The 26,482-nt window shown below is 39.6% G+C and overlaps 1 protein-coding gene across 2 annotated transcripts in view; it reads right to left on the bottom strand.

Moving 5' to 3' along the window:
* MOSPD2 (motile sperm domain containing 2) overlaps positions 1-26,482 on the bottom strand; it is a 54,192-nt gene that overhangs the window by 27,532 nt on the left and 178 nt on the right. For both annotated transcript variants that reach the window (XM_030305147.1, XM_030305148.1), the window contains exons 2-7: positions 26,317-26,386; positions 9,589-9,744; positions 7,409-7,495; positions 6,027-6,181; positions 3,264-3,324; positions 772-810 (exon numbers count right to left, since the gene is read on the bottom strand). In XM_030305147.1, the coding sequence (XP_030161007.1) occupies positions 772-810; positions 3,264-3,324; positions 6,027-6,181; positions 7,409-7,495; positions 9,589-9,744; positions 26,317-26,386 (568 nt within the window). The remainder of the gene's footprint in view (positions 1-771; positions 811-3,263; positions 3,325-6,026; positions 6,182-7,408; positions 7,496-9,588; positions 9,745-26,316; positions 26,387-26,482) is intronic.

Here is a 26,482-nt window from a genome sequence, read left to right as displayed (position 1 = left end):
ATGGGCTTGAGCCCTGCGACGGGCTCTGTGCTGACAGCTCAGAGCCTGGAGCTTTCTTTGGATTCTGTGTCTCCCTCTCTCTCTGCCCCTCCCCTGCTCCTGCTCTCTCTCAAAAATAAATACACGTGAAAAAAAAGAAAAAAATGGAACTACCCTATGATCCAGAAATCACACCACTATTTACCCAAAGAATACAAAAACGCTAACTCAAAGGGATATATGCACCCTGATGTTTATAACAGTATTATATAATCACATTAGAGTTGGTAAAGAATGTTTTTCAATGCTTTAACAATTTTTTTTTCACCACAAAATGTATCATGACTGTCTTATTAAGTGACTATAGCAATTTGGAGTGCATTTCAGATTCATCCCACCTTCTTCCTCAATGCCCGAAACCCATGAGAAAACCTAGCCAAGGCCTATGTTCTGTGACATACCCCATCCGTGTGTGACAAACTGAGGCTCCTGGCTCTAGTTTCACCTGAATGGTTGAACATCTTGATGCTGTTTTTAGAGAAGACTAATGTGTATCCCCAGAGCCTGGGGCTAGAATGTTAACTGAGTTTGCTTAGGAATCGTCTTTGAATGTTCCAGCTCCGGCCTCTTAAAGAGCATACAACAAGCACAACGTAAATTTTTTTTAAACAACCACAGAAAAAACAAAAAAACAAACAAACAAACAAAAATAAACAACCACAGAAATATGGCTACATTGGGAAAAAGGAAATCAGACATTTCGTTTTAGCGAAGTATAAATAATATACTCACCATTCATTATCCAAGGCATATCAAAGATCACCATTTTTGCTTAAAGACAAAAAAAAAATTCAATGAATGTGATTTAGTATCACTATAGTATTATCACTTATACCTGGCCTAGAAAAAGCTGGTGATCTAAATGTAACTAAACACTGAGCTGGTTGACTCAGTTCTGATTCGGTGACGTGTGAGTGGTGCTCAAACCAAATTAACTTCTCACTGATGAGGGGCCCGCTCAGGGTGGCTTTTGGGAAATCAACAATGCGCTATCATTGTCCTTTGGCAAACAGTCTGTTCTTTTGTTCATTTGTGGCTTTTAATGTTTGCAGAAAGGTACAAAATAAATAAGTGGGTAAGCGGAGTCTTTGGATGTGGTATGTCATATTAGTGCCGATGTACAGTGAACTTTAGGAATGACCTCAATGTAATTTATTGGTTCTGATAATTTTCTAGAGATTACATTGTAAAACCACTTACATGTTTTCCCCTCACCCCAATTTTAATGCATCATTATGTTTTAAGAAAGGCAAATTACTTATACTTTTCTTCATATTATGAGCCCCAGGAAGCCAATAATTCCCAAAGTATACAGAAGTATTATTTGCGTATTTAGAAGACCTAAACGGCCCTATTAACAATTACAAGAACCAGAAATCACAAAGGGAATTCTTGATACCTAATTCATTCTATTCCAAATGAATCAAAATGTAATTTCATTCCTCTCTGAGCAGAGAAGCTCCTAGAATGGTTATATTAATGTAGGACAAGTAAAGTACATGTAAGAAACAAGGTATCTTCAAAGAGGTACCCTGGAGCTTAATAACCTCAGTCTTCATCTGTGATATGCCTAAAAAGATCTGGACTTAAGATTTTAAGAAATAATGGTTGTATTTCATGACAGATTTTGAAGCATAACCAACTTAAGATTCTATAAAATTTAATGTCTGCAAAATTCCATTATGTAGGTAAAATACATGCATTACCTCTACTTAATTGGAACGAAGTGTTTCAATTCATCTTTATATAGACCCATGAATTCATTAATAGTTTTCTCAAAAGAATCTTAGATGTGTTTTATAAGGTAATAATGGTATTTATACTATTGATAAATGGCTCTTCACAAACTTAGATATTTCAATAAACAAGTGGATATTTTATTTTCATGTTTTACATAAGAGGAACAAACTAATCATATGGGGTAGTGACGCTCCATTGACCACTGATTGGCACTGCTCAGTAAAATGAATCGGGGTACGTGGTGGATGCAGGAAGAATTCAGAAGGAATGGCAGATCCTCCAGGTTTCCCAGACCAAATAGTCTCTTTACCTAAAAAGGTTCATGAGGACCCTCTCTGAAGACATGAGAGCATAGGGGTAGGAGTGGCAGTGATCCTCGAAATCCATCATGCTTTTTGTCTGTTCCTTACTTCACATTAATAATAGGAAAGCACATCAAAGTAAGATGATTTAGGGGTTTTATGCTTTTGTATCACCTAAGTCATGAGTCCCCAAAGGCCCTAATTATGGTATCTGCCAGGGGTGTGCCCAGGCAGACCTGTGAGTTTCCATTTTCTGATATCCTTGTTGTCTCTCTCCTGCGTTTTTTACTTTGAGCCCACTGGAATTCAAATATATGACTGTTGGGGCGCCTGGGTGGCTCAGTTAGAAGCATCAGACTCTTGGTTTCAGCTCAGGTCATGACCTCATGGTTGGTGAGTTTGAGCCCTACGTCTGGCTCTGTGCTGACAGCGAGGAGCCTGCTTGGGATTCTCACTCTCCTTCTCTATCTCTCCCCCTTCCCTGCTCTCACACGCACACGTGCCCTCTCTCTCAAAATAAATAAGTAAACATTTAAAAAATACATAGATATGACTATTTATGTGGGATAGTGTCTTCATTTCTCCAGAGGCAAACCACCATATAAATCCAAGAAATCAATGAATCAAAATGGGTACCTAAGATTTACGTGTTCTTCATTCAGGTAATTAATGCAAGAATCACAAAAACAAATTCTAAATTAAAATCTAGTCTACTGTTTTCTTAATGATAGTTTTTAAACAGCAATTAGTAATACAGTGTACTTTATGCATGAGTACTGCTTATCACACATATACTTTATTTATCAGTATTGTTTATCTGTTTCTTGCACGTAAGAAGTTCCATATAATAAATATCATTTTAAATGAGTTTTTCGTTGAAAGATGAATAAAAATGGGAAATCTTGGAAATAAAGGTATGTTTTATGTCCCCATGTATGTGTGTGTTACAGGATGCCGTATATACAGTTTCGAATTTAAATTCTTAAAACTGTAAAGGACAATGATTATGAAAAATTTCCTTTATATCTACTAGGATACGCACTTAAACTTCTATGCACACACTTAAGTTCTTCATCAGAATATAAAACTTCAGGTATTAAAGTCTATAGTAACATAAAGCAATCTCAGTCACTGTCTATAGTTTCTATACATTATATTTTTATAAAGGAGTAAGTTACTTACAGAGGTATTTAGGGTAATAAACCTTAAAGCAGTTGATGATAAAGCGCACAAAGTCCATGTCCTAAAACACAGATTATACATTTAAAGCTTTAAGACTATCCACATTAGGGAGCTTTAAATTGCACACTTCCAAAGGTGATAAACTATTAAATACAAATGAGACAATTATTAAATTGTGTAAAAAATAAGCTCATATATAAATATATTCCCAGAGGTTAAGGTTTTAAGTCATTAAGCTACTTACAATAATCAGTCCTAATATCGAGTGAAAGAATTCAGACACTTAAACATCATTCATGTTATTTCCAACTAGTGAGATATGCAGGCTAAGGTAACATGGCATTATAAAGCAGATCGAAAGCAATCCCTACAGAGAAATTCTAAAAATCTGTTGAACAGTTAAAGAATTACTGAAACGAGCATACCGTTTACAACTTTACTACTTGCAATGATAACACATATAACCTATCGATTCTGGTGTATTTGCTTTTTACACCTAATTTCTACACCTTGTAATAGCTTTAGTAAAATACGTTTTATCAATCTCTTACACAACAGCTAATCTGATCATACTGGTGTGCTGTATGTACTTCACTGCTAACTTCTTTCCTCTTATTTAGAGACCCAGAGGCAGAATTTTTTAGTTTACATTCGAGTGTTGTTCATGGACTCCAATCCTTGGAAAACTTTATGAACATAACTGTCTGTTGCTTCTCCTGCACCAAACACAGCCAACATGAAATTTGGTTATGAGGGTTACTATTCACATGGATCATTTCATTCCGTGTCATTCCCTGGCCGCAAGCTGATTTACTAATCCTGACTGGCCAAGTTAGAAGGGCTGTAGAATGAAAGATAACTGTGCAAATTTAAATCCATCAGTTACTGAAAGGTGAGCTGTCCCATAGATGAGTCTATAAAGTCATTCCTAGCATGTGAGTTAGAGTATCTTTAACTTCAGCAAACTGAAAAGTAAGCACCTTTAACTATCTTCAGTATTCATTATGGAATAAACCCTAGTATATAATGGTAACTTTATAACTAATCGTTATATCCATTGTGCACCGAGGTAAATAATTTGTATTTAAGAGTCAAAGAAATATCTCGAAATAACGAGTTATATAAAAATTTGGTTACCTGTATATGATCTGTGGCCCCCAGAGACTCTGCCAAAAGTCTTTATCTAAGATTCTCGCTTTCATCTTTTAAATGGATAGCCTTGCGTATAAAATCCCAAGTTACTGCTAATTCAAGTGGATTCGATGGGATGCCACTGGTGAAGTATATTAGTGGGTGCTACATTAAAAAGCTCCATGAAACCTGGTGCTCTGCATTCTGTGAGGATGTCTTCAAGGACTGTTTATTATCTTGTAAAATGTCCTCCCTTTGGGGATCCAAGAAATACTTTTCTTTCTAGTTCAAGTATCAGGAATGAATACACTTCTCCTAAGACACTGGTTTTAAAGTGTGGCCACTGAATAATTTTAAATGATTCCATTTCTTTCAGGCAGGCCACTGAAAGACTGAAGCCCGATTAGTGGCCCAACTCTAACAAATAACTTTTAGCTTTTTTTGCCTTATAATTCTGCATACATGTTTATAAGCCAACTTAAATCCTTTGTGAATCATGAGGAAGTCATATATAAAAATACCTAAATTAAGGGACACCTGGGCGCCTCAGTTGGTTAAGCGTCTGTCTCTTGACTTCAGCTCAGGTCATAATCTCACGATTTGTGAGACTGGGCCCTGTGTTGGGCTCTGTGCTGACAGCTCAGATCATGATCTCATGGTTCATGAGTTCAAGCCCTGCATCAGGATCTTCGCTGACAGCATGGAGCCTGCTTTGGATTCTGTCTCCCTCTCTCTCTGCCCCTCCCCAGCTCACACTCTGTCTCTCTCTCTCTCTCAAAAATAAACTTTGAAAAAAAATTAAAAAAAAAAAAGATTTCCAGAAGTTAACCACCAGGCAATGAGTACAAATATGTATACTTTAAGGTTCTTAACATACTTTGCCAAGTGGATTTTCGAAAAGGTTTCAATGTCGCCCCAGGGAGCTGTGTGGATGCTCCTTCACCGCTACCAGAAGGAGCTAAGGTTTGAACGTAAGAGACAACAACAGCTATGATAAATGTGCCAAAGTAGCCCCATCACCGCTGAAGGGTTCGTAGTTACCGCTGAGGTCACGCAAGGACCCCAATTAAAGACTGGTGGGTTTTACTTATTTTTTAAGCTTGGCAAAATCCCCTGAAGAAAACGGGTCTCCAAAGCTAACCAAATCAAACAAAAACCCCAACGAGGTGACCAATTGCTGTATGTGCAAAAGTCAGGTGAGCACCTCACAACTGCCAAGCATCGTATGAATCTGATGGTATTAAAGAGAGCATACCTTACTTCACTCCCTATTTGAGTGTATTACTCTGTGCCAGGCACAGGGTTACGTGCCGCAGGATATTAATTCTGACAGAAGAGTTCACTGTTACCACTTCTGCTCATGACCCTGCCAGCCTCGACGTCCTACCTTGACATTGTGTGTATGAGACGAGGAGCATTCCTAGGAAGTACACAGTTTCAGTGCCAAACACTGAAGCAAATTTATTTCTCCACAAATCCTATTTCATGTCTGACTTCACTCACGATACGGAAGGCAAAAAATAAATCCCAAACATAACTTGGTTAGCTCAAACTTGCAGCGATGTCTGGTCGGGAGGAGTGGCAGGGAGAACATAATGATAAATAAGGCTTTGGAATTAAAGAAATGCTTACTATGCTATTTATTCCAGTTTCTGACAGGTCAAACATCACTGTTACAGGTTTCCCATTTTCTCTTTTAGCATAACGTTCCAACCAGAATGCGATAAGCTTCTTTTTGTCCAGTGTGGTTTTATGGTCTTTTATGTGATACTTCACCCTGATCCAGACTTTTAACAGAACACGGGATAAAAATAAGAAAAATATTTGTCATTATATTATTTTATGCATATATCATTCCTATCCCTTGACATTTTTCTTCATTTACAATAAATTTTCTTTCTCACGTTAAAAACATCGCTTCCTTCTTTTCAACGGGAAATAGCGTGCACTTGGGAACCTTAGGGAGAAGCAGAGATGTAAACTATTCTCCCCTCGTAGGAAATAAACAAACTTCCCTAGTAAGTAAAGGGGAAGAGAAAATACAACAAACAATATTTGGTAATAACCTAAAAGTACTCTTCACCTTGCTTAACCAAAGAGCAAGCCAGTGGTTCTCTGGAGCACTAGAAAAGACCTTCCATGCGGAGCAGCAGCTTAGACAGAGGCCGGAGTCCAGTCAGGGCTGGGAGCCGCAAACCACTCAGAGCACTGTGGCTGGGACAGGCTGTGGCGAGTGCTGGGAAGAAGCGCTAAGGAGACAAGGGCTGGGCTAAAAGGGCTCCCAACGAAATGCTAAGGTAGCTGGGGCCCGGGGACGGTGTGGGGTCACCACTCCTCATGGAGAGGCAAGGTACTTGAGATCACCCAAGGGGACTGTATTGCTGTAAAGTAAAAGACGCCAAGCAAGGAATGAAGTACGGGACGCATGTGGAAAGGACAGCGGAATGACAGGAATGAGGAATGAAGACAGGGAAGGAAGGACTGCCAGCGAAAGGAGGGAAATGCTAGAATACTGTTAAAACTGGACCAGACTGCATGCCGCATAGAGGGCAAGCAAGCCAAGTGCTCAGGGTGCGGCTCTGATGTTCTTGCCAAGTCCCAGCCTTGGCACCAACCAAGCTGGATTTAGGGTCGGGGCGGGGGGGGGGGGGGGGGGGGGGGGGGGAGGGAGAAGGGTAACAGGGGGGTCACCGGGACAGTAGGGGTGGTCCTTACCGCTCCTCCTGCTATAGCAGATTTCACAAGAAGCTAAGGGGAGAAGGTGGGGGCGGGGCCTTGAAAAGTCCATTCAGCAACCCTTAGCGACTTGAAATTTGCCTTTACCGCTTTATCATAATGCCAACAGACCACACAATGAAGTGTCTGACGCTGTGTCAACATGGCCCTAATGATCCCCAATTGTAAGGAACTTGATGTGTGGTACATACGGAGAAGGTTCTGCCTGTTATTAATTCAGCTGACATAAATGCATCTCAAAATCTTGACAAGCCAGTACGTCAATTCAATATACTTACACAACTTGTTGCCTTCTTTGTCATAACCGTGCAGATAAATACCACCTATTTCCAATAACCATCTGGGAATGGAAGATTCAGTGAGGTCTAAAAAAGGATAAACCTGATGAGTAACTTTAACTTAGGAGCGTTTTAAAAAGAAAACTTACAATGTAGGGGCGCCTGGGTGGCTCAGTCGGTTAAGCGTCTGACTTCAGCTCAGGTCATGATCTCATGGTTCGTGGGTTGGAGCTCCACATGGGGCTCTGTGCTGTCAGCTCAGAGCCCACTTCAGATCCTCTGTCCCTCTCTCTCTGACCCTCCCCTGCTCATTCTCTCTCAAAATAAATAAACTTAAAAAAAAACTTATAACGTAAAGGTTAATGTTATATAGTAGGTCTGATACAAAAAAAAAAAAGACAAGCTTATTCAGACATCTGGAAAGAATCTCTGGCAATAAAAAATTTTGTTCCTTACTAACTAAACAAACCAACTAAAGACATGGATGAGAGAAATGGGGAAAAATCCATTTCCCTTGACACATCAGCCATTATTATATGGACACATTTCCATGTTTTGGTTGTTTCATATAATAACTGTCAACAAATACTATCACTATTGGGACAATTTCAAGATAACATGCTAGTAAATATCCACATTATAGTCTCAGAATTGATTTAAAAAATCACTATGGCTTCTCTAGTAAATTATTTTTCTGTAAAGTTTGATATCAAGTAGAGTCTAACACATTTTATAATCTTAGGGTGAGTGGAAAATACTTCAAAAAAAAAAAAAAAGCTAGATCCTTTAGCAGGACAAACAAAACAAGGTCTGCCCAGTCTGTAATGAGGGTAAGAACCAACACAGCAAGGCAGCAAATGCCAAGGCTTTTGTTTCATTCACCCTGAGAACTTTCCAAGATTCATTACCTTTTTTCTGTACCATTTACCGTATCTCTGCTATTTGCCACTGGAAACTAGCAGTTCTATATAAGAAAAAACTAATGTTGAGTTTTAAAGTTTATTCTGAACTTAAATAATTTCTATTTCTTTGCCTGAATTTTAAATGCATCACTGTTCATTGAAATGACCTACAGTTTTTACATTTCCAATCAAACTATCTCTTAAATACCACCCTCTGCCTCCTGGATTCTTTCTACAAGTATGAAGACTGGGGAGCGTATCTGCTCTGGATTTATTTGTTGACTTTTTTTCTTAACTTTCCAGACTCACTCACTCCAGAGTTTGTTACTCTCAAGGTCAGGAAATCCTTCTCAGTACCTCATCAAAACCAGTAGTTATGGGGGCACCTGGGTGGCTCAGTCGGTTAAGCGTCCGACTTCAGCTCAGGTCATGATCTCACGGTCCGTGAGTTCGAGCCCCGCGCCGGCCTCTGTGCTGACAGCTCAGAGCCTGAAGCCTGCTTCGGATTCTGTGTCTCCCTCTCTCTCTGACCCTGCCCCGTTCATGCTCTGTCTCTGTCTCAAAAATAAACAAACATTAAAAAATTTTTTTAAAAAACCACAGTGGTTATGCCATATTCTTTGTGTTAAATTTTTAGGACAGAAATCATGGGTAATTTTCCTGTGAAGGGTGCTTCATCTACTTGGAAGACTATTTAAAAACCCCTTCCAGGATTTAAAACCCATTTTTTGGGGAAAAAATGTCCATCTAGAATTGGGTCTTGAAATCAAGAAGTTAAGCAAAGGCTGCTATAGGCATCCTTGGGGATAAGCCTGTTTTAGGGATTCCCCCAATCATTTAGTAATGCAACAGGGAGCACCTATTAGCACAAGGAACTCAGGGACAGAGAAAGACAATAAGGCAATAATGAAAAACAAAAAACAAAAAAACCCAAACTAGGAAAACAGTATGTCCTTACCTCTAGGCCTAGTAGTGAAGATGCTGTCTTGCTATTGTTCAATGGTACCCAACTAAATAAGCGCAGATTAACTCTGTTCGGGGTCAAAGAATCTGAATGTAATTTTGCTCTCCAGTGATCTCATTTCCCTATGAATGATACTGCTTTTAAGACATTCATAAGATGCTCCCCGTCAAAGTGTCAGTGGGTTGTCATAAAACACTCTATTTTGGTGTTTTTGATGATTGCCAAAAATATCTGCAAATACACTATTTGATAAATGTAAAACTAACACTTATGCAGGGCACAGTATATTGTCGAGGTTAAATTGAACAGCTTACCGTTGACAGACATTTCTTTCCTCCACTGAAAACTCTCATCAAGCATCTTCAGTGTTTCATCGACATTATTATGCCTCCAAAGTAAGTAACTTTCAACCCAGTTATCATCTTGTTGTAGCCTTTCAACATCACGTGGATCATATTTATCTGACTTATCTAAGGAAAAACAATAATAAATGGCCAAGTCAGATAAATTCTGCACTGAGGAATACCAAACGCTAATGCCAAAGGAGAAGAAAGATGTACAAGACAACGCTAAGCTCCAGAAGATAGCTACTTGAAGGGTGCAGTTCAGATGAAAATGCAGTTTAAAGGATTGATGGCATTTGTAATTGAGAGGAGAATAAAGTTATCCAAGGATGGCAAGTTTACTTTAAATGTGCCACAGTAGAATTAAAAAATAAGACCACAGTCAAATATTTTGCTGTTTAATTATGTTACCTGAACTTGAAATCCTTACCCTAGTCAATGAAAAGATGAAGTTTTTTATGTAAAGAAAAAAACTGTGCTTAAGAAGACATTTGTTTGGCAATGCTTGTTGAAAAAATGAAATACAAAATGGAAAACCGACCACGTGTGCAGCAATCAACGTTTCCCATAATTGACCGGAGTAACTGTTTCCAATAATTTCCCATCATCCACCTGCACATGTGCTATGGTATCTTCCACATTTTGGTCCATTTTTCTGTAACTGACCCGTGTCTCCTCACAACCACCTATGCACATCCAGGTTCTGCCATTCTGCAAGACTTCTTTCAAATGCTTCCTCTTCCACAAAAATTTCCCTGAGCCCAGAAGTAATTCCTTCCCTCCTGGGAACAGCTACAGGACTTAAACTGGGCTTTTTTTTTTTAAAGGCATTTAGCATGTTTTCGTTCCGATCAGAGTTACTGGCATACATGCTGTATCTTCCCACACAGGGACTGTGTGTAGCAGCACCATCTATCCATTTTAGGAGTCCTCCAAAGCAGACTACACTGGTGCCAATGAAAAGGCCTCCAGGAAACATTTGTTGGGCGAATCTGTTCCTTCTCTATTTTTATTATCTCAGCTAATGGTACCCTCCCAGGGGCCCAAGTGAGAACTTCAGAAAATTCCCTGGCTCCTTCATCTCCATTTTTTTTTTTTTTGCATCTGGTTAGACTCTAAGTTTTATAGATTCTCTCTCCTCGCTATTTGCTCTGCCTTATTTCAAGTCATCAGAGATAACAGCCAAAAGGGCAGGAAAATACAAAGTGCATTCAAAGACTCTTCATTGAGTCTCAATTTCCTTATCTTTAAACTGCTTTAGACGATCACAAGGTTGTGTGAAGATCAGATGAAAATGTATACGAGAAAGTACTTAGGAGCTTAAAGCACTATAAAATGCAAGATTAGACCATAAACCATGCACTTGTACAGTGTCACCTTGGAGGTGGTTTTCAATATCTGGACTCTATTTTTCTAATCTATACAATGACCGGTTCTGTAGTAGGTAAACTTTGGAAAATGCTTTTTAGCTCTGCTACTCAAAGATTTGTCAGTATTCAAAGTACAAATTTTCTTTAGTTCTGATTTATAAACATGAGCCGGATATGAGAATTTACATGGTTTAGCCTCAAGAGGCCCCTGCGAGCAGGTGTGCCCTGAAGAAGCACCATCCAGTCCGGCCACTGGACAGCCCTCTCCACTCAACCAATACAGTGTTTTCCCTGAAATGACAGGCTGACTTCTTCATTTCCAAGAATATTTCTGCCAAATACCCAAGTCTGAATAACTACAGTTTACTCGCCATGAAAAATGTGACTAATTCAGGTGGCAACTTGAACGCGCAGGAGTGGTTAGTGTGTGCGGCCCAATTTTGTCACACAGAACGTGAAAAGGACATGTACTGAGGGGCCAAGCCTTAATAAAGTTGACTGCTTCATCAGGGACTTTCTAAAACAAAATTGGCTCCTGCTTTTTTTTTTAAATTGCGAGCACCCACAATGAAGACTCCAATGACCCCTCGTCTTGATGGGCACTGAGGAGCCAGCACTTTTGCCCATCACTGCTTCTGTGTAATCAGCTCAAATGTCAACAAAGTGATAAAGACACATGGCTTCTCAGTATTGTTATGAAAACAGTTGTGACCTCACAGGTTCCTGCAGAGTCGTAGGCATCCCCAAGGGTCCAAAGACTAAACTTAGAACCACTTACCTAGAACAATGTGGCAAGCGGTAAAAACTCAATAAATACTAGCCGCGGGGCGCCTGTGTGGCTCAGTCTGTTAAGCGTCTGACTTCGGCTCAGGTCATGATCTCCCAGTTCACGAGTTCGAGCCCCGGGTCGAACTGTGTGCTGACAGCTCAGAGCCTGGAGCCTGCTTCGGATTCTGTCTCTCCCTCTTTCTCTGCCCCTCCCTTGCTCATACTCTGCCTCTCTCTCTGTCTCTCTCTCAAAAATAGATAAAACATTAAAAAAAATAAAAATATTAGCCATAATAAGTATAAAACATTATTGTTATTATCATTATTACTACCACTGTTGCTATTACCACTAGGGATACCATAAAAGAGACAGTGCCTGTTACTAAGAAATTTAAAACGGACTGCTTTTGAATAGCTTTTAGGGATGCAGGTCTCTGAAGTTAGAAATCTCTATGTTAAAATGACTATTATCATCAGAACATGTATTTGCTTGTGAAATGCTTGCTCAGTATTTACCCCTAGACAGACGCAGAAAAGAGAGAGCAAGGAAAAGATGCAGAAGGAAAAGATTGGGGAGGGGGTCCCGTGGTGGTGGTGGGAGGGAGAGACGTGGAAAAAAAGTCCAGCCAGAAGAGGACAGAGAGGAGGACTGAGGCAAGAAGGGAGGAGAGAGAGAATGAGAGAGAAAAAGAGAGTAACCTGGGCATTCAAGGGAAGGAAAACCTGGCCTGGGACTGCAAGGCCACGTGTAATAAGTGTGTTGATGACAACATAATTTGCTGCTTTCAAATACTGCACCCGGGCAACTGAACCTGCAAGTGTGAGGTAGTTTTCAGAAAACTAGTCCTCTGGCAAAAAGAGACGTTACAGGAATAAACTAAAGATGTACACTCAAAAGGAAACTACGGCTCCCAAAACACATATTTGTGTACGCACATGTCTGCCCCCCACCTACTCAGGACACTGTTTTGAGAGACTTTTACCTCTTGATAATTAAAGCATAAAGAGGAAGAAGAGATTAGTTTTATATACATACATGTATGTATACATATGTATTCCCATAATACCTTTCATCTTTCTGTGAACCACTGAAAACTTTCATCGCAAACCAACATTAATCTTGGGTGGTGGGTTCTATTTATTTATTTATTTGAGAGAGCGAGAGAGAGAGAGAGAGAGAGAGAAAGTACACACACTCGAGCAAGGGAGAAGCAGAGAGAGAGAGGGAGAGAGAGAATCCCAAGCAGGCGCCACACTATCAGGGCAGAGCCCGACACAGGGGCTCAATCTCATGAACCACGAGATCATGACCTGAACCAAAATCAAAGAGTCAGGCGCTTAACTGACGGAGCCACCCGGGCACCTCTAGAACTGTGTTTTAAAAGTTAAAAAACATGAAAAAAACATCTCGCCAGATTCAGTATACAGGGCAGAGTGATGGAGTCTGAAGACCCATGGTACTAAAACTACGTAGAGGGACCGAGCCAGCCGCTCTAGGCCTGATTTTCTTCTCGGTGAAATAGAGATGAGGTCTGTCTACCCATCGTCCTATGAAGATCAAGAACATCCCCCAAAGTTTAAATAATATATAAATGAATTGTGATTAATGTAAGGTAGAATTATACCCATGAATAGAAGACTAAATTCTCACTGACCTATTAGTCAGTTGAGAAAATCTTAGAAGTATACTGTAGTGATTATAAATGTGCCTGCAGTTTAGATAAAGGTTGGAAAAAATACAAAAGTATTCTGATAATGAAAACTAGAGAACAGTGATGAACTGGACAGCATAATGATGTTCAAAAGCAGCAAATACATAGCTGTGAAACATTATAGTAATTTAGAACCTCTTATTTCTCCAGGACTTGGAGAACTAACCAACTTGAAAGTCCTGGTAGGGCCCTGGAATGGCATCTGTATTAGCTGGACCATTTCTACTGGCTGGACTGCGTTAATGTCAACAATGGGAGCCATCAAGCTGAAATAACAAAATATTCCCTTAAGGCCATCCTCTGTTAGTAGGCCGCAACCTACCCTAAATCTCTGCTTTCCTATGAAGCTATGTGGTGAGAGACTGAGAAGCAGGTGATCTCTTAAAAAAGGGATTAAGCCACTGGCCTACACCAGTAATTCTCAAACTTCAGCACCAGTCAGGATCACCAGGGGGGCTTGTTTAAAAAGGAATTATTGGACCCCACTCCCAGAGTGCCTAATTCATGGGTGGGAACCAAGACTCCATATTTGTACCAAGTTCATACAGGATGCGGACACTGCTGGTCCAGAGACCAACATTTCGAGAACCACCAGTCTATTACAGGTGCGGGCAAGCTTTTGGTAAAGGACTAGATGGTAAATATCCAAATACCTTAGACTTTCAAGGCCACAGATGGCTGCTGTTGCTGCCTTTTTTTTTTTTTCCCCAGCAACCCTTTAAAAATACAAAAACCATCCTCAGCTGGAGGCCTATAGAAAAAACTTTGGTCGGTTGTAGAGAGGGGAGGAGCTTTCTATCTTAGATGAGATATACCTTCGTTTATTTATTCAGGTCTTCTTTTGATGTTTAGTAATATTTTATAATTTTCTCAAAAAAAGAAAAAATGTTGCAAATGTCTTCTATTAGATTTAGAGGTTTCTGTGTTGCTATCTTGAGCCAATAATAACAAGAAAGGCAAACTTCATACCTCTTATTTTCCTTGCCATACTGATAACTAGGTTATTTTATATACTCTAGAATTTTAGAAATAATAGTGAAGATCACTGTCTTGCCCTTGACTTTATGGGAAGTATTTTCAAGTTTCACAATTAAACATAACATTTGCTGTAGGTTTTTAGAAGATACACTTACAGAAAGTTTTCCTTTGCTAAAAGTTTTGCCTGCTTTATATAAAGTTGAATTATAGCCAGTGTGGTTTCTATCTTTATTGAAATAAACATTTTCCCTCATTTTGTTAATGCATACATATTTGTATTTGCTCAAATAAGTATGGAAAAAAGAGAAAACAAATTCAGTTAGATCAAGGGAAAAGGGAAGGGACTGATGAGGCACATGAGGTGAAAGATGTCTGATGTTTACCTTTTTTTTTATTTTGAGAAAGAGCACATGGGAGGGGCAGAGAGAGAGAGAGAGAGAGAGAGAGAGAGAGAGAGAGAGAGAATCCCAAATAGGCTCCTCACTGTCAGCATGGAGACCAAAGCAGGGTTCAAACTCACAAAACTTGAGATCATGACCTGAGCCAAAATCAAGACTCAGATGCTTAACCGACTGAGCCACCCAGGTGCTCCACAATGTTTACCTTTTTATGTGATTTTTATTGGTGAACTGTACCTAGTCAAAAATTTTATTGGAAAGCATTTTTTTAATGTGGTAAATTCCTCTGCTGCATTTTCTGATCGTGAATCATCTTTGCATTCCTGGGACCAGCAAAACTGCTTGGGCCTCATGTGTACGTGTGTATCTCTGTGATGGGGACAGTGGTAGAAATCTATGGCTCCCAACTCAACTTCTTGAATACTCACTGATCTATTTATGTTTTTTACTTCTAATTGAGACAATTTGAGGTCATTTTTCTTTTCTCCAGAAAGCTTTGCACTTACTCTAAGTTTTATAACTTACTATGATAAGGCTGGTGATTGTATTCTCTCAGGATTTTTAAAAAACTCTCCACCACATCTATAATTCTGTCTGCTGTTTGCTCCCAGTGTAAGTCTTTGCATTCATCCCTTTCTATTAATCAGTCATCCTAGGTTTGTCTGTTTCACCAGTCCTTTCAAAAAACAGCTTAGGGCACCTAGGTGGCTCAGTGGGTCTGACTCTTGGTTTTGGCTCAGGTCATGATCTCCAGGTTCGTGGGTTTCAGCCGCGCATGGGGCTCTGCACTGTCAGCATGGAGCCTGCTTGGGATTTTCTCTCTCTCCCTCTCTCTCTCAAAATAAACAAACAGACATTAAAAAAACCCAGCTGAAGTTTATTCTACTATCTTCTTTCCTATACCATGAATATCTGCTCCTATTGCTTTCCTTCTACTTTCTCTGTAAATTTACTCATGTTCATTTTGTAGCTCCTTGAATTGAATCTATTGCTGATTTTTATGGGGGCCTTGTTTTCTAATGAATGAATGTAAGACCACAGATATTCTGCTCAGCTTTAACTATTTAATAATTTCCATTGTGATATCTTCTTTAACCAATGGTTATTTAGCAGAGGTAAGAATTACACACATTACTGGGAAGTTGTTAACCCGTGGGTTATTTAAAGGTATGTTATTTTCGTTTCCTAACATATGATTTTTGAGTACCTGTTTGACTTTTTTTCTTTTTCTCTTGTGTTTTTTGGGGGGCTGAAACCTGGGATTTGTGGCTTCTAACATAGTTGCCTAATGGCATAAAAACACGGTGCGTGTGACCTAGCTGCTTTGGAATTTCTGAGACTTCCTTTATGACCTAATATGTGGTGAATGTTTGCAAAAGCTGCAAGAGAACAAATATATTTTCTTTAAGTTTCTGTATTTATTTTTGAGAAAGAGGGCACAAGGGAGGAAGGGACAGAGAGAGGGGGACACAGAATCTGAAGCAGGCTCTAGACTCTGAGCTGTCAGCACAGAGCCTGATGTGGAGCTCAAACCCCCAAATTGCGAGATCATGACCTGAGCCGAAGTTGGGTGCTTACCGACTGAGCCACCCAGGTGCCCCTATATTTTCTAAAGTGTATATATTCTCTATTGGGCAGGAGAGACTATACATTTATACACACACATATACATGTATGTATCTATGATCAACTTTGCTCGTTGTGTTAAATGAAAGTCTAAAGTCTTGGGGAGCCCAGCTAGCTCAGTCAGTAGAGCATGTGACTCTTGATCTCTGGGTCATGAGTTTCAGCCCCAGGTTGGGGGTAGAGTTTGCTTAACACAACAAAAAAAAACATTTTTCATAAAATCTAACATCTTAAGGCCTTCTTGCCTGCTTGTTCTGTGTATTTGTGAAAGGTTTGTTAAAACCATTCAACATGTTTGTGGATTTCTTGAATTTCTCTCATAATTCTGGGAGCGTTCGCTTTATGTATTTGAAGGCTATATGGTGAGACACTATTTTATGTTGTTAATTCCTAAATGCAATACCTTTTCAGGGTTCCATTTATCAACAGTAGAATCCCTTTTGAAACGTACTGATGTTTTTCATTCTAAATATTTCATCTAACAAAAGTGCAGCCAACACAGTATCACTTTTGGTTAGTATTTGTTTTGGACACTTTTTTCCATCTCCTTATTTTCAAGTTTTCTGCATTAATTTTAATAAATTTAATAAATTTAGTGTTTTGTAAGTAGAATGCAATTAAGATTGTAAAAATCTGCTCTGTTAATAAGTATAAATTGGTTTACATTTATGGTAAGGTGATAAAGTTGGGGTTATTTTGCTGTCTTACTCTCTTTTCTAGTTCCTATGCTGTTTTTCTCCTTTCACACTTCCCGCTGGAGAGATTCACCTTTTCATCCCTCCATAGCTTGGAAATTAAATATTTATTTCTGGAGCTCAGTGGTTACCCTTATTTGAAATATTCACATTTTATTGACAAAATCTACAGTTAATTATCTCTACCTTCCTTCTAAATAATTCAAGTCCTTCCAACCTCCCTACACCTGCTAATACTGTTAAAAATTTTTTTACTATTAACATTTAGTTTTTTTTTCTTTACTGATTTATTTACCCATTTCTTTGCTTTTTGTTGTTTCTGGATCTTTCTGCCTCTTTCTGGGTTCTATATTCTTATTCATGAAGTAGTCTAGTATTTTTTATTAGAGATGGACTGTCATTCTTTGCATATCCTAAAAGAATTTACCCTCACCTTTGACTAAATATTCTAAATGGGCAGTTACCTCCCTTAGCATTTTCAGGAAATTATTTCACTGTTACCTGGCATTAACTGCTGCTGAGGAGAAATCAAATAGCAGTCTGATTTCTGTTCCTTTGCAGACAATCTGTCACTTCTTTCTGGTTGTCTGATTTTTTTTTCTTTGTGGTGTTTTGACAGTTTCACTATGATATGCCTAGGGAATAATTTCTTTTTCCTTCATGATGCTCAGATCTTATTATGCTTTTTTAACCTGAGGATTTATTGTTGTTTTAAGTTTTTTGAGAGAGACAGAGAGAGAGAGAGAGAGACAGAGAGAGAGAGAGAGATGGAGAGAAAGAGAGAGAGTCCCAAGCAGGCTCCACACTGTCAGCGTGGAGCCCAGTGTGGGGCTTGAACCCACAAATCGTGAGATCGTGACCTGAGCCGAAATCAAGAGTCGGATGCTTAACCGACTAAGCCACCCAGGTGCCCCACACCAGAGGATTTAATGTCTTTTTTAAACTCTGGCAAACTGTCAACTATTTTATTTTTATTTTTTATTTTTATTTTTTTTCAACGTTTATTTATTTTTTTTGGGACAGAGAGAGACAGAGCATGAACGGGGGAGGGGCAGAGAGAGAGGGAGACACAGAATTGGAAACAGGCTCCAGGCTCCGAGCCATCAGCCCAGAGCCCGACGCGGGGCTCGAACTCACGGACCACGAGATCATGACCTGGCTGAAGTCGGACGCTTAACCGACTGCGCCACCCAGGCGCCCCAAACTGTCAACTATTTTAACTTCCAACAGCACGGTCTCTTTTTCCTTCTGGAAGTCCTATTAAATGTATATGGGGTTTCTCATGTCTTTTATTTTCTCTTACACAGTTCTGATTTTTTTTTCCTCCAATGATCTGGGTATAGAGTAATTGCCTGTACAATAACTTAAAAACTGTCTATGAATGTCCTATGTCAGTGAATATATAGCAGTATAATGGGAAAAGAAAATCTTCTGCAAGTCATGGCCCTACTACTATATATATAATAAATATATATATTATATATATATATATAAAGTAACTAATTATATATACATGTTATACATACATAGTATATATATTATATAAATATATATATATAAAACTAATTATATATACATAAAGTAACTAATGTCAAACACGTTCTATACATACATGCCAAATCTCTAAGGTCAACACAAATTCTGCTGAAAACAGTTTGGATTGAAATGCAGCAAATTTTTGTCCTCCCTTTCCTGGATGAACAACTGCAAGGGGGAAAAATTATAATTTCTGTGAGCTCTACTCCATCTCCTTGAGATCTAATCAAACCAAACTCGAATGAGAGATTAAAATTTTCAGCGATGAAAAATCATTCATGCACTCCACCACCCAGAGGACACAGATTTGGTAAACAGACCCCTCTTTGCATGCAAGCTTTTCAAATAGTTGACTAAATACAAGTGACATGTTAGGAATGACAGTGTACTAGTCATAGTCTCTAAAGGTGCATAACCTCACTAAACATTTGGGATGAACATATATGAAGAAGAGAAGGTATCAACAACTTAAAGAGATGAGTTAAAAAAAATATTTGCCAAGCACTGATCAAAGTTATTACTGAGAATAAAGATTCACAAATCAGCAGGTCTATCAATTCCCTACCCCATCACCCATTTACCGCTCAAGTCTCCCTGCAAAGTTACAACCTTATATTCTCCACGACAGGGGCTTGGTATTTTTAGATATGGAAAACAAGGACAAAAATTGACAAACTCTTAAAATCTTTTCCTCTTATTCTGATCATGACAACGTTAAAATGTTAACCTTGAGAATGTTATAAATGTGGAACAAAATTTAAGAAACTTCAAGTGTCTATCTGCCTACCTTTTAAAGGCCTCCACTCTTGGAGGTTAATACATAACTCATTAGTTATGAGGACTAATTAATCTGTGGTCTCCCACCATATGCTAGCTCGAAATGGAGCTGGGGTATTGCAGATACAAAGATTCTCTCTCCCTCTCTTTCTCACCTGCCCACCCCAAGAAATTCCAAACTAATCTAGAGATAACTTATTGAAATTAGTGAGAGCTGGTAAGGTTTTTTTTTTTAATTTTTTTTAACGTTTATTTATTTTTGAGACAGAGAGAGACAGAGCATGAACAGGGGAGGGGCAGAGAGAGAGGGAAACACAGAATCTGAAACAGGCTCCAGGCTCTGAGCTGTCAGCACAGAGCCTGACGCGGGGCTCGAACTCACGGACCGTGAGATCATGACCTGAGCCGAAGTCGGACGCTTAACCGACCGAGCCACCCAGGCGCCCCATGGTTTTTGAATTCAATATCAATGTAAAAAAGTCAAATGTACTTTCTGCTAACCAGAAACAATCATTTAGAAAATTCTTAAGAAATACCATTTAAACAACCACAAACACATAACATGTAAAGTATCTGGGAATAAATTTAACAAAAGTGACTTCACTTCTATGGAGAAAATTATAAATCTTTCCACAAGGAAGTGTTTAGCAGAGATATACCACGTTCTTAGATAGGAAGACCCAATCATGATGAGGTCAAGTCTCCCAGAACTGGTCTTCTGATTTAACACAATTTCATTCAAAATGCCAATGTCAGTTGTGGGTTTGTTTGTGTTTTTTTGCAGAAACATGATAGGCTGATTCTATAATTTACATGGAGGAACAAAGGGCCAAGAAGAGCCTGAAGAAGTGATTTTCACAGAAGCAGAAACCAAATGGCCCATAAAGATAGGAAGAAATGCTCAATCTCACTGGTACTCAAAGCAAGGCAATTAAAACCACAATGAGCTATCCCTACACCCTAATCAGATGGGCAGCAATTAACAACAAACACACACCAAATTGTAGAGTGGGGAAAAACAAGGGCATTCACAAACTGCTGGTTTAAATGAAAACCGGCGCAATCACTTTGGGAAACTGTTCAGCATTACCGAATAAAGTTGAACAGGTGCCTCATCTATGACCCACACATTTTGCTGTTGGGCACAAACCCTAGAGCAGAAAGTTCTCAAACTTCACGGTCTCAGGACCCCTTTAATACTCTTGAAAATAACTGAGGGCTCTAAAGAGCTTTTTAGTTTATGTGGATTATACACGTAATTACTCCATTAAGTATTAGAACTGAAAGTTTTACACATGACAACACAAAAGCACATGTTCTATCAGCTGTCAGAGCAATGACATCATCACATGCCATGTGACCTCTGGAAAATGCCACTGTATGCTTGTGAGAGAAGGACAGTGAGAAAGGAAAATGATGTTTTGGTGTTATTGTAAAAGTAGTTTTGAATTCTCAAGCTCCTTGAAATGGTCTCCAGGAACTACAGTTCCTGGGCCAACTCTGAGAACTGATGCCTTAGAGAAAGTCTAGGCATCAGAGATCTTTAAGACTCTTTGGGCTGCCTGCGTGGCTCAGTTGGTTAAGCGTCCGACTTCAGGCCATGATCTCGAGGTTCGTGAGTTGGAGCCCCGCGTCAGGCTCTGTGCTGACAGCTTGGAGCCTGGGGCCTGCTTCGGATTCTGTGTCTCCCTCTCTCTCTGCCCCTCCCCTGCTTGCACTCTGTGTGTGTGTGTCTCTCTCTCTCTCTCTCTCAAAAATAAACATTAAAACATTTTTTTAAAAAAAGAATGTTTGGAGCAGCACTGCACATAGTAGCAAAACTTAGATACAACCCCAAATCCATCAACTGGTATTTTCATTCCATGCATTATTACACGGGTATAAAAAGGACTCAAGCACACTTACGTTTGATAATACGGATGACTCGTGAGTTAGAGAAGCGAGTCATGGAGAAATACATTCATCTTCTAGAGTTTAAAAACAGGTAAACTTAATAAAGGACTGATGTGGAATACGTCACAGGTGGTAAAGCTAATGAAAAGCAAGAGAATGAATAACAGTAAATGCAGGACAAGCAGCTGCCCCTGAGTGGCAGGGCTGGGGGTACACAGGAAGTTCTGTTTCTTTGGCTGAGTGGTAAGTGTATAGGTGTTTACTCTATTCATGATTTATACAATCTGTACTTAAAAGAGATTTCAAATTATAAAAAATAATAAGCCAAGACAGGGGCGCCTGGGTGTCTCAGTTGCCTAAGCATCCAACTCTGGATTTCGGCTCAAGTCATGATCTCATGGTTTGTGAGTTAGAGCCCCGTGTCAGACTCTGGGCTGACAGTGCAGAGCCTGCTTGGGATTCTCCCTCCCTCCCTCTCGTTCTACCTCTCCCCCACTTGTGTGCACGCATGCGCTCTGTCTCTCAAAATAAACTTAAAACAATAAGCTAAACAAAACAAAAAATTAAAGGACTAGAAAATTATCGGAAAGAAAATTATTTAACAGCAATGAAAGAAACCACAAAGGAATGGATAATTTTGAATACATTCAAAAAATGAAAAAAGTGAAAGTGAAACAAACAAGTCCAAACCAATTTTAAAAGCCATAGTGATGAAAAAAAAATTGAAACTACAAATCGATGTAAATATATGAAAAGTAGGTTACTCTCACTAGTAACCAGATGCAAACTAAAATAACCATCAGTTAAGAAATGATGACACTACACATGGGGAAGGCTGTGGGAAGACTAACACTTTCACACGTGGTGGTGGGAATAAATCTTGGTGTGACTTCTGGGGAGGAAAAGTTAGCACGCAGATGAAGTGTCTTAAAAACAGTCACACTCTTGAAACCAATGATTCTACTTCTAGACATGAATCTTAAGGAAGCCACCTGAACTACCGTACAAAAAGCTGTATTAACAACTGGAAAGAATCTACATATCCAAATAGGGAGTATTGAAGATAAAAGAAAATTATCTTTTACTTAGGGGACTAAGTATTAAATGTTTACTTCATCCATATGGGGAAATAAATTTGATCGTGTCAATAAAACAATGCAAGCCCTAAAAGTACACACACAATAGCCTTTTAACTACTTTTTTAATGCATGGAAAAAAAAGACCAGAAAAAAACTGCATCTACTGTTAGCAGAGCCATCTCTGGATGGTAAGCTTATGGTATGACTTTTTGGTATGATCCAAATTCATTTAAATAAACTCACACATTTGGGAAGTCAAGAAACAAAGCTAAAATAAGAAAACCCACCAACCTTTCAAATGTTCTCCAAACTCACTTGGGTACACACACTTTACTTTTGTTCAAGGCTCTCCATGGTACATTCCCACTGTTTTTAGCGGATGTGCTCACCCCCCCCCCGCCCCCCCCCCCGACTAAAGCTCATCAAAGCGGACTTCCCATGGCTTCCCCAACATGCCCTGCGCCTTCTCACTACAGCTCAGACTATTTGATCCATTTGGATCACTTTCTCCACCGGGCCAAGTTCTACCATCTTCCAAAGTTCATGAGAAACACCACGTTTTCTATGAAGTTTTTTTCTCACTTTGTGCTAACCCAATCACCCCGACCAGATGTGATCTTTTCCTTGTCTTTGACTTCTACAGAAATTTTAACACTCTTATTCCTCTTGACACAATTTGCCTGAACTCTAATAGTTAGCCTCTTTTAACACCTCTACTGGATTGTAAGTTCAGGAAGGGGCTCTATCTGTCTTCAGTTCTTTTTCTAATATTAACACACTGCTTCCCAGAAATAAGCACATAATGAGTATTTGAGGAACCAAATAAATTACTGTCACAAGGGAGTAGTCTCTTGCCTTGGCCACAAGAAGGAGGAAGACAGAACGGGAAACGTTTCTTATTTGAGACTTAGCGTGGAATTTCTCACAGAAACAATGACAGAAAAAAGGACCATTTGTAATGCATGAAACAATTATGGACTTTTATTCTTTTTGCCAGCCACAAATCTATCCATAATTGGTAACTTAATTTCCATGGAAACAAAAATGTGCTTGGTATTCCCAAGAACCTACCTCCAAAAGAGTTTCTGGAGTACAGCCAGTGCTTAAAGTGACATATTTGCAGATAATATTTTCCTTTAGGAAAAATATCACATTTGTTTGCTTAAGTCAGCCTTAAGTCTCTTATGAAAACATTGCTAATGATAATAGGGTGAAATGAAAGAGATAGAAGAAAAGTGCCTGTTCTCTAAGCACTTGAGTTAATTTCTAAAAAGTAAACCTGAAAGGGCAAACACAAGCAGATCAAAAACCCCTTTTTACCACTTTCCTACTTTTCCTTTACCTGATGCAGTATCTCAGGAAACTCAAACTTTAGAAAATCTTTAAAGATTTTTATTTTTCCTTTCCCGTGCAAGTCTTTAAATTAATTGAATTAGTATTTACAACAGCTGTGCAAGATGCCCCACTCACACGTCACGTGTATTCACACATACCCAAGTGTGTATATTTAAGGACAAAACCCTGCCTATAAAGTGTTTTACTTTGAAATAATGCTTGTCTTTATGAAATGTATTGTGAGGGCTGTTCTTTGTCAGATTTTGGCGGGGGTGGGGAGCCAGTTCGGACTACTCATAATGCAGACTTGGATTAATCTCCCCATGTATACATTTAAGCATTGCTATATTGAGTATATATTGAAAACTGTGTTAGGTATACTGAGGTGAGTCAGACCCTGCCCTCCACGTCCACAGGTTGCCCTAGACCCAAACACATTCCATCGGACGAAATGAACAGTAAGCGAGTAAACAAACGAACATGATAATTACAGGTTATGGTAAGAGCTGTTTAATAATCAGGAAAGGTCTGTCAGAGATATTTAAACCAAGATGGGAAAGAAAAAAAAAATGGTCCCAGCCATACACACTATCTGGGCACGAGCCTTCCAAACAAAGAGAAGTGGAGAGCTCCCGAGATAAACACAGATTCAGTCTGTTTGAAGAACATAAGAGACGCAGTGTGGCTGGTCGTGTTTTTCAAACTGTGGGTTGCATAGGTTGTGATGCCAATTTTGTGGGTCACTGCACCAGGGAGTCGTAGGTTTTCAGAATAAGTATTCTTGAATGAACTTTTGCTTCGGTTATGTGTTCATGCGTAGTAGATTGCAAGATGTGATATGTTTCTGACTGTGGGCAGTGGTGAAATCTGTACTAAGCGAAGAGAGTAGTTACGGATTAGGATGGGGGGTGGGCAGCAGCTACAGCATGCAGGGCCTTGCTGTGTAGGCCACCATAAAGAACCGAGATTTTCATTCTAGACACAGTGGGAAGGTACTGAAGGGTTTCAAGTTGGGGAGTGACACGATCCAATTTGACATGCTGGTGTTGCCAAAGATTTTCACTGTAGTGAAATTGAGAAAACTTGAGCACAAGCCCAGGCCTAGCCACTAACACCAAGGATTTGGAGCAAATCACTTAATCCCTCTAGATCTTTCTTCATTTTAAAAATGAGAAGGTTGGACCAAGATGACTTTTGAGATCTTGTCTATTGCTACATTTTTCTGACTACATACACACACACACACACACACACACACACACACACACATACATACCCTGCTTCCTCCTTTGGGTGAGTACATGGCTATTGGGGAGCCACGAGCACATTAGGTCAAGTTCTGGATTACTTCTTAAAATACTATAAACCATGTGACTGTAAGAATTACATCTCTACAGAAAGCAATTTTAGAATTATCTCTTTACTGGAACCAGCTATATTATTAGACATGAGATCTCTGGGCTAAAAGTGAATCGAGTGCTTTTGCAACTCTCTAGTGCAAAGTTTGGGATGTGAAGAAAATTGACAGGGAGGATGAAAAAAGATTTACTGACCAGGTTATTTGGAACACATTTCCTTATTTATTCTAGGTCATCAACTGACATTTAATCTAGAGCAGTCTAAAGTTGCAGAGAACCTCTGCTGAGCCCTCAAGATGCAGAAGCTTAACCCCTTCCACAGCAGTCAAAGTGATTATGCAGACAAAACAGTTGTTAAGAGCTTGCAATAGGTTAACCCCATGGTAGACAGTTTGATATATGCTTTTTCAGTTAATCCTCCTAACGTAATTATTCACGTTTCACAGATATGGAAACCGGGGCTTAGAAAAGACAACTAAGCTATTAAGTGGCAGAGTCAGGATTCAAATATTTATTCCACGTTTATAACACATTATCCTGTAAGTTTTTAAAAATGACTGTACAAGGATTAAGCCATCAGTTTCAAGTATCTGGGACATCTGTTCAACCACATGAACACATAATATTCAACCAATGAATCAATTCTGGACTCACAGGTACTTTGCTAGGTACAGTGCGGGATGACAGAGAACTTGTTCCCGTACTGGAGGGTCTGCTCCGTGGGTAGCATACTGGGTAGTATGAAGTGGAATTAGGCCAAGTATCCAAGGAATTTGTATCCTCAATTAAGTACACGTGAATAGCATTACGGCAGTTTCCACGTTTTTTTCTCTATTGTTGCTGGTGAAAGGTCAGCACAGAAACTGTGCACTGTACGGTGTCACCCGTGCCGTGGGCCTTGCAAGTGTCCTCCAAGTTCCATAAACTTGAGATGCTAGAAACTCACCAATTTCCAACTTACATTAACCCTTCAGGAAGCAATGGGCGTATCACCTGCCCCATTGGAGCCACCGTGCATGGGATGTTAGAAGAAAACCTTGGAAACGTGCACGGCCTCATCCCTGTGAGGGTCGAAAGGGTCCCTAAAGCCTCCCACAGAGACGCCCACAACACCTTCGGAAAGTTGGGACGCTCATTGCCTACCTGCCTCAACACCGAGAACGCGGTACCCACCTGTCACATAATCAGCTTCGAATCTCCGTCGGGTCTCAGAGACGAGCTTGGCTTTATTCTGGGTGTGACACTGAAAGGGAGACACGAAGGGACGCTTAGACACCACGCACACCATCCCGCTTCCCTTCAGCCCAGCCCACCTGCACTTGGGGGCACGGCCCCCGGA

This window comes from Lynx canadensis, chromosome X (assembly GCF_007474595.2).
Source record: "Lynx canadensis isolate LIC74 chromosome X, mLynCan4.pri.v2, whole genome shotgun sequence".
In the NCBI taxonomy this organism is placed as follows: domain Eukaryota; kingdom Metazoa; phylum Chordata; class Mammalia; order Carnivora; family Felidae; genus Lynx; species Lynx canadensis.
Note: the sequence above shows the minus strand (reverse complement) of the source record. Positions and strands in the feature narration are given on the sequence as shown.